The sequence below is a fragment of the Nelumbo lutea genome, chromosome 4, assembly GCF_056320005.1.
Source record: "Nelumbo lutea isolate HS-2025 chromosome 4, American lotus-T2T, whole genome shotgun sequence".
Lineage (NCBI taxonomy): Eukaryota > Viridiplantae > Streptophyta > Magnoliopsida > Proteales > Nelumbonaceae > Nelumbo > Nelumbo lutea.
Genome location: NC_142687.1, coordinates 61,338,114 through 61,350,399, shown reverse-complemented (window position 1 = coordinate 61,350,399; position 12,286 = coordinate 61,338,114). Strand labels below are relative to the sequence as shown.

The following is a 12,286-nucleotide window of genomic DNA, read 5'->3' as shown; positions in this document are numbered from 1 at the left end:
CTAAACAAAGAGAATTCATTTGCCTTTTTTGAAGAGAAAGAGAGATTGTATTGATCTGGTTTATTAGGTTTGCCAAGGGATATTATGAGTATCTCCCTTCTGATTTTGTGCTTTGTGCTGGTTAACAGATTCCCTGCTAACATAACTCTTTTACGTGGAAATCATGAGAGCAGGCAACTAACTCAGGTATGCCTTCATATTAAATTGTACCCATTAGTCATTTTGTTATTAGTCTGGCAATTTTGAGATTAAGTTTAAGCTGTATGCCAGGGAGTTTGTATTAGTCATACAATTGAATGGCTGTGTTCATGGCACACAGGTGGGAAGGTGACATTTTCCATTTGGTTTGTCAGAACTAGGAGACCTAACCAAGGGTACATGTAACTGGTTGATCCAGTGTTTTAGAAGGCGTGCCTCTAGGCGCACAGGCGAGGCACATTTTGGGGTATGTGTCTCGCCCAGGTCCTAGGTGCACTCCTTTCAAAAGGCACACGCCTGGTGCACCTAGGCATGCGCCTGGTGTGCCTCAGCCTCAGCCTCAGCCTAGGCGTGTGCCTTTTTAAAATTTTGCACTTTTTGCTTTTTTTTTTTTTGAGTCGAACAGTAGGGGGCACAGTACAAAGGCGACTCATAGAATCGAGAATGCAATATGCTTTACATCACATTAGCTACTTGAAGCGATGCAATTAAGGAAACAATACTTGAAAATGCTTTATATGTTTGCTTTTATTTTTAAATTTCCATTTGAATACTCTTTACATGTTATGCTTATGTATTTTAATTTTAGATAATAGGTTTTTTAAAACATTTATTTTAAAATTTAAGTTTATATTTTTCATTAACATTATGTTTGATATTTTTTGACATTTTTTTATAATTTCTGATTTTTTTTTATTTTTTAGCTTTTTTTTTCTGTAATTTTGCGCCTTGCTTAAAAAAGGCATGCACCTTGCGCCTCAGGCAAAAATTGGCCCTTGCGCTTTTAAAACACTGGGTTGATCATGTTTTAACCATAGGAAATACTGCATTGTTTGGTATCATAACATATGGCTAGAATCATCTCATGCAAGTAAGACATGTTTACTCTTATGCCTTTGGTAAACTGTCTCTGCAAGTATCTCATATTTCCTGTTGCATTTCTCTGATATTCATCCATTATTATGATGCTCGACTATTATGATGTAGTATTTATTATTCACGAAGTTTTGTTTGTCTGTTTGTGCCTTTTACTGCTTTTGTTTTCTTATTTTGTTTCAGTAGTACTTAGTCTATTATAGACATATTAGTTTTTAAGTTGAAAAAAAAAACTTACTATCTCTCTATTTGTTTGGAATTTGGAAAAGAAAATACTGCTGTCTTTTGGGTGGATTCAATATTTTATATTCCAATTTGCTGGAAAAGAAGTGCTGGTGTCTTTTTGTTGGGTTTTTAATGGCTGGTGATACTGTTAAGAAGCCATAAAGCATTGAAGCTTGGTTTGACTGGTGAAAACATTGGTTTCCTTCCAGTGAACCCCCCCCCCCCCAAAAAAAAAAAAAAAAAAAAACCCTAAGCGAGATTTGTTCTTCTGGTAAGCTTGTTAATTATTTGTGAATACCTATTTGCTGCAATTGGTTGAGTGCATATATTCCATGTCAGCTCAAAGTGCTTCTCTCGTATTCTGATCTTGACCAAGAGAAGAATGTAACCTTTTTGGTACATTTGCTGTACCTGCTCTATCTTTCTACTTGTCTGCTATAACCTAAATCCTTGGTTGCATTGACTATCAATTGAGATATGGGGTTAAGTGGTTCACCTAGCTGTAGATGCTTTCTGATGTATCATTTCTACTGTTAGGTATATGGCTTTTATGATGAGTGCCAGAGGAAGTATGGGAATGCTAATGCCTGGCGGTATTGCACTGATGTTTTTGACTACCTCACACTGTCAGCAATTATAGATGGAACTGTACAACTCCTTCCTAGTTCCTATCTTTCCTTTATCTATTCCTTTTCCCTCCTTTTCTTCTTGGACCACTAGTTTTTGGTATTCTTACCAATTCATCTGCTTGGCATTCTAGGTGCTTTGTGTCCATGGTGGCCTTTCTCCGGACATTCGAACTATCGATCAGGTTTTCCTTTTCTCTCTTGTCTTTATTGTTCTTTTGGTTAATAATTTGAGTATATTTGTGTGATCGTCCACTAAATTTGGATGAGCAGATCAACTATTTTGGTTGGAAGATCTTGACAATTTGTTAACCAGTGTTTTTGTTGACTCCATCTCCCTATCTATATCTTTCTATTCCTCTTTTTTTTTTTTTTCTTTTTTCTAATTAATAATATACTGTTCAAAAGATGGCATTTTTCTGGATGACAGGATTGTTTCTTCTTTTGTCTTCTCTTCTTTGAGTGTGGCTTCAAGAATTGTGTATTACTTGGATGGTTACAGGTTTAATGGGGGCATCTACCTTATTGCCCTGTGCCAAGGCCACCAGTCAACCTGGTGGAGCACCTATATATATATATATTTTTTTATGGTAAATGATTTATATAATCCCTGGTGTTTTGGTCAAATACTTGTGCCATCCTCAGGGTTTATCTAATAACTTATAATAACGCGTGTTCCCTTTGACCGCAAAACTACAACAGGAGTGGAGAGATGGAATTAAGACAAATAGTTATTTTACCAAAGTGTCCTTGTTAATAATGTATTATTTTCCTTACAAAATATATATTTTGAAATTAATGAAAGTCCTCATTTAATGAACACAAAATTCTGTCTTATCATTTCAAAATTTTTATTTTCTTCCTAAACCGACTAGGGTACTTTTCTTTCCCAACTGAATGTTATGGCAGAAAAAAATGCCCCGTAAAGTCGTTTAAATGAGGGTATTTGTTATCCATATAATATGCAAGAAGGTGCTAGAGAGGGTAAAATTGACTTTCAAAAAAAATTTATATATCACATACACTTTCCATCATTTACGAAAGTGGAGGGGTGGAATAGGTAACATCAAACTACAAGGTTATACTTGATTAACCTAAAAGAATAGAACAAATGAGGATATTACTTGTTTGTTTATGAGTGATTTTTAAGCATCACTCATATGTACAAGTGTTGGAATTTGAAGAAAGGTTCAGGAGTACTTGTATTTCAGGAGCTCTGATACTATAACACATTACTATTGGCAAAACAAAGGGATGAACAGAAGTCAGATATACTGTTGTCAAATGGACAAATACTAGCTAAATCATTAAACTACAAGATTCACAAGTAGTAATATGGTGGCTAAAGATTAAGAAAACTGGGTCATGGAAACAGATGTATGTGATGAGGGAAATTGCTAAACTTGCATCAAAGCTCGGGGTGGTTTACAGGTGTACTCTGAGAGTGGCTAACTTTTTTGCTGATGGGTTTGTAAAAGAGGAGGTTTATAGAGGAGAATCTTTTAGAGTTTAATCCCCAAAGGGTAACGATTCAGCCATCTTATATGAGATGGCTAGCTGAGGCTAACTTTTATAATATGGATCCCTAATGTGGAGGTTTGAGGAGGAGGATCCTCTTTGGAGGAGAGTAGTTCTAAGCAAATGTGGAGTGTTGAATTTTGAATGAGATGCTACAGAAGTATCATCCTCGTATGGGATTAGCATTTGGAAAGGAATTATAATGTATGAACCAGAAATGACTAGATTCACAAAATTCATGTAGGAGGAAGGTAATAGGGTAAGATTTTGGGAGGACGAATGGTTTGGAGATGTAAAGTTGTGTCTATGCATCAAGTTCTAAGAACATTTCAATAGTCATTGTTTTGAAAAGAGAGGATATTAGATTGTATGACGCTTAACTTTCAGACGCCCACTGTTATTTAGAGAACTAGTATAGACTGTGCTGCCTTGTTTGCAAAATAGGAAGAAGTAAAGCTAGACACAAGCAAACTTGATATGAGATGGTGCAAAGAATTCAGAGACATAAAATTTATAGTTAAGTCTTTTTATAACACTTAGACAAAAGGGGTTGTTGGAAGATATTATGGCGTTTAGGGAAACACAATCCCACCAAGGTAGGTATACTCATGGGACTTTTAATGGATGGTGTTCTAACTTTGGTTTAATTGGAAGTTAGATGCTTCTAGCTTCCAAGTATTTGTTTAATGTGCAATGATTATGAAGAAGACATGTCTCAATCTAGGGATATATATATATATATATTGATAAGTAAATAGAAAAGTTTCATTAAATCAAAACAAAAGAAAGTACATCCAGATAGGGTGTTGAGGCAACACCCACTAGTATTGTGAGTGGTATGGTAAGGCTACATGCAGGGGTCTCCTTGAAGGACGAAGGAAGGCTGAGGGCAAAGGGTAGGATAAAGGCTCTGATTGACAGAATGATGTTTCCGTTACGACTTGGACCTCTATTTATAGGGAGAGATCCTGAGGTCTTGAAAGGAAGGAACCAAAAGCATTTGACTCCCATTAGGAAAGGGAATCTTCGATTCGGTGTCAGTTGTCAGGGAACCCTGCTAGGATTTCACCATGTGTCTTATGAGATATCTCAAGGACGATGTTTCCTTTCATCTGGGGATTCTCATAATACACGTATACTACTTCCTTTTGCGAGTCTCGTAGGATAACGTGGCACGAATGATGTCAATAGTCTCATTAGGCATTTTGTCACGCACGACATCAGTGAATCACGTGCTTTTGGGTCTGTCTCTGACATGCAATGGACGTGAGCTCATCGCAGGTTTGTGATGGCTTGAGCTTATCGTGGATCTGAGCTCATCGCAGCCTTGTAATGGTGTAGGTACATGTTGATCACCACGACTGTGGTAGCATAAAAGGTGCTAAACCGATTGTGAAGGGACACCTGTGACGAGTTCATAACTCGACACAGGTTTGCGATGAGCTCAAAGTTTGCACAGACTTGTGATTAACTCAAAGCTTGAAATGAGCTTACGATGAGCTCAAGACCACCACAAGCATGCAATGGAACTCAAAGCTTGAAATGAGCTTACGATGGGCTCAAGACCACCACAAGCATGCAATAGACCCACAACATGAATACCAAAGACAAACTCAGAGCCATCGTGAGCCTGCAATGAGTATAAAGCCGTTGTGAGGCTTTGATGAGCTTACCACCCTACTCACATTAGAATCTTTGGTTCTTCCTTGATCACGAAGGATGGTTGCCCGTAGGATTAACCTTCTACCATCCCTAAAGAACATGTTGATGAGTAGGTCGACATTGAGATCCTTTCTAACAAGGTGTATGAGTTCGAGTCTCAACCCAAACCCCAACATGAATGAACACTCGACCAGAGCAACCTTATGCCTGCACAAGATACGACACAAAGAACTCGCTTTTCCACCGTGGAGCAACCTTGTGTCACCCCATAAACCAACCCAACGACGGAAGAGCCCATCAGCTGTGACGAACTAAGGAGTATGTCCAAGGCTTGATGGTGGAGAGCCAAAACAGAGTCCAAGCCTTACTTGTCCTCTAGAAGCCTTACTTTAACTGGATCTTATACAAACCTTACCCCATCGGTTATGTCTCGCCCTAGTAGTGGCCATAGTATGATGGGTAGAAAGGGAGCCCGCAAGAGCATGTGAATAATTTCGAGGACGCCTTGGGGTCGTTTGCCTTGGATGGAGACCTGAAAAGTAAGAGAGTTCACCAAATCATTGACTGGACTTGCATACACTTGGTTTGTCAATCTGACCATGGGTAGCATAAACTTGTGGGCAGAGTTGGCAAAGAGATTCTTGTCAAAATGGTTCACTTTAGAGCAGAGATTGATGGCAAACCTACGCAACACAGAACAGTGTAGGCGAGGACCTCTTGGCTTATGTCACGAGTTTCCAAAAATTGACTCATTCTGCTTTCGATGAACATGCCATTGAGAAGAGTTTTGTTGGACAGTGCATGTAGGGCATGCAACTAGCCTACAAGATAAACATTGAGAACATCGAGATCGAGACCTTCAACCAGTTGTGGAAGTGAGTGGAGAGGACGACGCACTGTCAAGAGTACCACATCCTAGTCCACCCCGACATCATCACAGTATGGAAAGAACGAAGCATATGCTGTTGACAAGAGGCCTCAGAACAACAGGGGGCCTAGCCAGGGGCCCTATTATCGTGGTGACAACCAAAAGAAATAGCTCGCTATCTCCAACTACTCCTTTTGCTTGCACCAAAGATGAAGTGATAATGATAATGAACAAGTTGGTGGAGGATCAGTTGATCAACCTGCCACCACCACCACCAAGAGTTGACCCTAAGAAAGGGAGGCATGAAGGGAGATGGTGCAACTTCCACCAGTCGTCGAATCATGACATGACCTAATGGACTGCTTCTCACTCCGACAGCTGTTTTGAAGGGAAGGGAGATCCATCATATGGATGGCCGAACCATGCAGGGTGGCTGGGTGAAATTTCAAAAATTTACTTTATCCCTTCCAAGAATCTTATTCCCTGATTTAGAAAAACTGCATTTTTCAAGGTTCGTTCTTGAAACAAACCAGACCAAATCTGATATACTTGATACGGAATCAACAGTAGTTCCCAACGCAGATGTTCATGCCTGAAGAGTCACCAAATCCTTCCTCCACTGAAGATGACACAACTTAGGGTGAGGCAGGATAAACAAATAAATTCTTCAGCCAGAACCCCAATTCTTCAGCAAGAATCACGCAGGGATGTGAGCACAACTTCAAGATTGTTTCTTCTAGCAAGAAACAATATTAAGATCCAATCTTGATCACTCCAAGAACTGGAGATCGAACATGGTAGGGCGTCAAGATCAGAGAGAAGATCTAAGATTCACAAAAAGTGTTTAATAGAAAGATTTTTTCCTCTTTTTATAATCCTTCTTGGATCAACTTCCTAATTTTATCAGGAGAGGGTTCTTTTGATCCAAATCTTTATTTGGATCTGGACTCCTAAGTGGATAAAACATCTTATCCTCTTGTTGATCTAGAAACAAATCTAAATTCAAAATTTCCCCCTTTTAATTAATCTCATTAAACCCAGTTTGAATTGGGCTTTAGGCCCATTAAGCTTTCAGGCTCACTTCCTTTTAATTGTTGGCTAGCTTGGCTCTATTTTTATGGCATGGGACTGTAACAATGATCTCCACAAAAGCCATATGGGTTCAACCTAGCCTCTGTTACAAGGCCTAGCCGAATTCATTGCCGAAGACAATTAACCCCTGAGCCCATCAGTATGGGCTCTTAGTAGGCCCAACATTTACACTAAATAGTTGAAGGGATGAGAGATCCATCATATGGATAACCGAACCCTATAGGTAGGTAGGGCGAAATTTCAAAAATTTCTCTCTCCCATCTGGGAATCACATTCCTTGTTTTAGAAAATTGCATTTTCAAGGATCAATCTTGAACCCTAAACCAGACCAGATATGAAACCAATAAGTAGGAGAGGGATGTACCTAATACGGAGTAACAGTAACTCCCAACGAAGGTGTTCACGCCCAAGGAAAACGCCAAAGACTGCTCCCACTAAAGATGACACAACGTAGGGTGGAGCAGAATCAGTAGGTGGTTGGTTCTTCAACAAGAATTCGATGGAGGGTGAGTGAGCACGACGTCAGATTAGTTTTTCACCAAAAACTGATATGAAGAATGTTTCTTGATTGCTCCTACAGGTGGAGAATGAAGGTGTTCACGCCCAAGGAAAACGCCAAAGACTGCTCCCACTAAAGATGACACAACGTAGGGTGGAGTAGAATCAGTAGGTGGTTGGTTCTTCAACAAGAATTCGACGGAGGGTGTGTGAGCACGACGTCAGATTAGTTTTTCACCAAAAACTGATATGAAGAATGTTTCTTGATTGCTCCTACAGGTGGAGAACGAACTGGCAATGGCGGCAGTAGTAGGAGAAGGCTAGAGCAGAAGATGGCATTAGTCTCACTGGAGCTGTCTTCTCTCTTGTATCTATAATCAGAATAGGTGAATTGGGGTTCACCCTCCTCCTTTTATAGCCTTAAAGAGGTTCTCCTAATCCTATTTGGAGTTTCCTAATCCAAATCTTTATTTGGATATGGACTCTCTTTAAGATATAAGGATAATCCCTTATCTTATCTACAGAGCCCTCCTAATCTGATTAGGAGTTTCCTGATCCAAACCTCTATTTGGATCTGGACTCTTCGAGTGGATATGGACAATCCCTTATCCTATCTGCTGATCTAAATCCCATATTCGCCCCTCTTTTAATTAATCAAATTAAACCGGTTCGATTTGGGCTTAAGGGCCATTAAGTCCATGTGCTCTCTTTTCCTCCAAACTGTTGCCCATTTGGGTATCCTTGTATGGCGTGGGACCCAAACATTGATCTACACATCAGCTACATGGGTTCAACCTAGTCTCTGTTACAAGGCCTGGTTGAATTCACTGTAGGAAACAACGAACCTCTGAGTCCATCACCATGGGTTCTTAATGGGCCTAACATTTACACTAAATGGTCCATGGGTCAAGCCACCTTATAAAACCCAAGGACTGTGGGTAGATGCAAGATTAGCCCATCAGGTATTACTCTCAATGGTCTTATACTTAACCTCTCAGCCCATAATGATCAAACACTGCCCGACAAGAGATGACCTCTCCCTCGATTGTAAGGAACAGTGCTGCATTCTCTACTCAAATGGATCCTGGGAATTAATACCTTTTGCAAACATTTTGAAACCGTAATATATATATATATATATATATATATATATATATATATATATATATATGTATGTATATCTATGTATAAATATATTTTGCAAAACAAATTTCAATGATTGAAATCAATTGCCGACAGTTTTGGTTTCCATCAGAGAGAGTGCATCCCCGATCATTCACTTTGTTCGACAAAGGTACTCTCTAGCAATAGTCCCTTGGTCCAGCCACCTTATGAAGGCCCAAGGACTATGGACTTAAGTGAGATTAACTCATCAGGTAAAAGCCCTAAATGGTCTTACACTTAACCTCTCAGCCCATAATGATCAAACACTACCCGATAAGAGAGGACCTCTCCCTCGACTGCGAGATGCAGTGTTGCACTCTCTGTTCACGTATATCCTAGGAATTAAAACCCTTTTGCAAACATTTTGTGAAACCATAATATATATGTACATCTCTCTATAAATATATTTTGCAATACAAATCTCAATAAGTTTGAAATTAACTGCTGGCAGTTTAGGTTTCCATTAGAGAAAGTGCATTCCTTGATCATTCACTTTGTTGGACAAAGGGGCTAATCCTGCCACTACGATCACCTAATCAGGTGAATTCTCAGACCGTCCCAACATACCCAGGTTTTGACCCCCGCTAAGGATCTCACTTATTGGTATATTAAAGACAACCCAATCCAACACCTAGTGCAATACCATAATTGAGTCTAGGGGTTAGGTGTAACTTTCTAGTTTTGCCCATCTGTCTCCAAGGTCCAGGGCATAATTGGAAAATGGTCCGGTTCAGGGTTTCAAGCAAACCCACACTACATGTGCTTCAAGTCTCACCTTGGCAGCTGAGACAAGCCACCCCAACCGACTTGGCAACACCTTAGTGTCAGCCTTGGTAGGATAAACCTAGGGAGGTTTATCCAACGACCGTGAAGATTATAAACTAACACGAGTCTCTTAAGTATCCAGTTTAAGGGTATTACACAGAAACACACCATAATAACAGAAATCAAGTATGCATTTTATTCATTTACAATAAATGTTAAAAAGTACATCAATCTGATTGGAGTTGAGGGTATACATTGTCTAACAATTCGTACAGAAGGTGAAGCTGGATGATTTCGTTAAAAGGATGTCAACTCAGGTGGAGACCAACCCCCTCACACACACCTAGGGAGTCAACATCAATGTGGTAGGAACGCGGCGAGTGTCAGACCAAGATCACCTTGATATGCTGATCTAGCATTTTGAGCATAGCGCAGAGTTGCAATAATTTTTCAGCAAACAAGGAGCCAATGCCTCGATGAGGTGACTTTCCACCCAGGGCACTGGTAGACAATGTTTTAAAACATGGAGGCGTGACGCGAGGCGTTTCACTACCTAGAGGCGTGAGGCGTAGTTTAGAATGCATCGGGTGTAAGCCTCCCGAACACAAAGAGGTATAAGCCTCCTTAAGAGGAGGGGGGTTAGGAGGAAGATGAAGAGGAAGGGGAGATCTCGTTCTCTGGCTGGGGGTTCTCGCATTATCTTGATCGTGCTGGGGAAGTGCAAGTGGCGATTTACCGTCCTGATCGACTTCTCTGTTAGTTTGATTATGATGATATGGGATCGCAATTTTTGTGATCAACAGGTGAAGATGTCTTCTGGAGTAGTTGAAACGACATGGGGTTTCTTGGTGTCTCTCGTTTCCCTTTGGCTGGTTTCAAGAGGGTTGAGGTTTGCAAGTTTGTGCGCTAGAGTTATCTATGCTCTCTTCTTGGTGAGCTGCAACTATTCATGGTTGTTGATCCCCACCCTCGTCACGTGATGTCCCCCGCCACCGGGTAATGCAACAAAGCAAGGGGAGGAGGAAGTCCTCTGTTAATCAGGTGCTCGTTCGATTGTTCAAGTTGGTGCGGAGGAGTAGGAGTTCTTGGGCACTAACCGGAAGGGCAAGCGTCCTCTGTTGAAATCAGTGAAAGTAATCGTCATGTTTCTCAGAAAAGGCACAAGGCTGCGAGAGTGCCTTGGTCTTTTTGGCCATCGGTACTGGGCTAGTTGGTGAGTCGGTCCATGTTTCCAGCATCTCAGTGCCCCATGCAGAGCATCAACCAGTTGGTGATGCTCCAAAAGAGGGTTTTTGAGGGTGATGATCAGGACCACCCAGTTTCTTCTCCTGAAGTTGGGGAGAGAGCGGAGACAGTTAGTGCAATTAGTAGTCTCATTTCCTCCTACTGTTGTCACTACTGTTCGTGTTGTTGGTGGATGGGTGAAGAAAATTAAACCTTGTCCTTGAAGAAAGGAGCAGGGGGGAGCTTGAGTAGAGGGCTGCTGCTGTATTGCTCGAGCAGTCTCATGGAGATATGGTGACCAAATCTCAGCACAAGCAGGGGTCTGCACCTATTGACCATAGTTGTCAAGGCGATGCCTAGGCGACAAGGCGCCCTTGGAGGCTCGCCTCACCCAGTCGTCTAGCAGTTTTGTATATTGTCCTATAAAATACTTTTATATTGTTACTTTTTTGAGATTATAATTATAAAATAGAAATTATTAAACAAAAACATTAATTTTTTGTGTTTATAAACTAATTTCTTTTTATTATTTTCTTATTTGTTAGGGTTTAATCAACATAAACATTGCTAATTGCTGTATAGAACCCTCAAAGACTTCAGAATTTGAACCAATAAGTAAGGGCAAAACTTAAAGTTGTCTAATCAACACATTTCCTCCTCCACATCTTCTACTTCCACCTTTTCTTTTTTCTTTTCCTATAACAAAAATTGGGGTTCAGTCCCCATATTTAATGAATTTTCTTTTCTTTCTTATTTTTCTTCTCATAAATATGTTGATTTTCTAGACATAAACATGAAGGTTATAATTTTCTTATGAAAAATATGGATAGTTATTAAGGAAAGATGGTTATGGAACCTTGGGAACTACCTAGGATATGTATTTTTCACTTAAAAAAAATCCATCGCCTAGGTGAAGCCTAGGCGCTCGCCTAGGCAACTAGGTGACAAGGCGCCACCTTGTTGCCTCGCCTCGCCTTGGTGCCTTGAATACTATGCTATTGACCATGAGGATTTTGAAACTTATGAAAGAGGTCTCAGCTGTGCGACTCCAATCTTCCAAGGCTTCGATGGAGCAACATGTATGCCTAGTGACTCGGTCCGAACCTGATTCGGTGGACGATGAAATGTCAACACAGGTCGAGCCCATGTCGTATTCTAAAGAACTTGCATTGGTAAGTCTGAAATTAAAGCATGAGCTTGTTCTTGTTAGATATTCCATCTCTGATCCAATTTTCGTTCAGGGTGTTTGTGGGAACGAAAGTACGTTGTTTCTTGGATTGTGGCAAAGACTATGGCATTAATCTCATAAAGGGTGGTTACTAACTGGTGATGTCCCACCAGTGGTCATGGTAGCGTCTTTGAATACTATAGTGGCATTGATGAATCACATTATGGATCAGTTGATAGATGAAGTCTCATTGGTCTCTTTTTGCCCGCTGGATGAGAACCTATGCATCATTCACCTCTTTTTGCTTCAAAATGGATTGGATAGAGGAGAGAGTCGCCCTCTTGGCACGTGTTTTCTGGAATGTTGGCTACAAAGAGTCAAAATCTCTAACTGCACAAGCTT

At 40.4% G+C, this 12,286-nt stretch overlaps 1 protein-coding gene across 2 annotated transcripts in view; it reads left to right on the top strand.

The window, feature by feature from the left end:
• The window catches only part of LOC148860834 (phytochrome-associated serine/threonine-protein phosphatase-like), a 37,554-nt gene that overhangs the window by 10,282 nt on the left and 14,986 nt on the right, over positions 1-12,286 (top strand). The window contains exons 4-6 of one of the 2 annotated variants that reach the window (XM_088984538.1): positions 129-186; positions 1,837-1,947; positions 2,060-2,110. In XM_088984538.1, coding sequence (XP_088840664.1) covers positions 129-186; positions 1,837-1,947; positions 2,060-2,110 — 220 coding nt within the window. The remainder of the gene's footprint in view (positions 1-128; positions 187-1,836; positions 1,948-2,059; positions 2,111-12,286) is intronic. The other variant, XM_088984539.1, reaches the window with a different exon arrangement.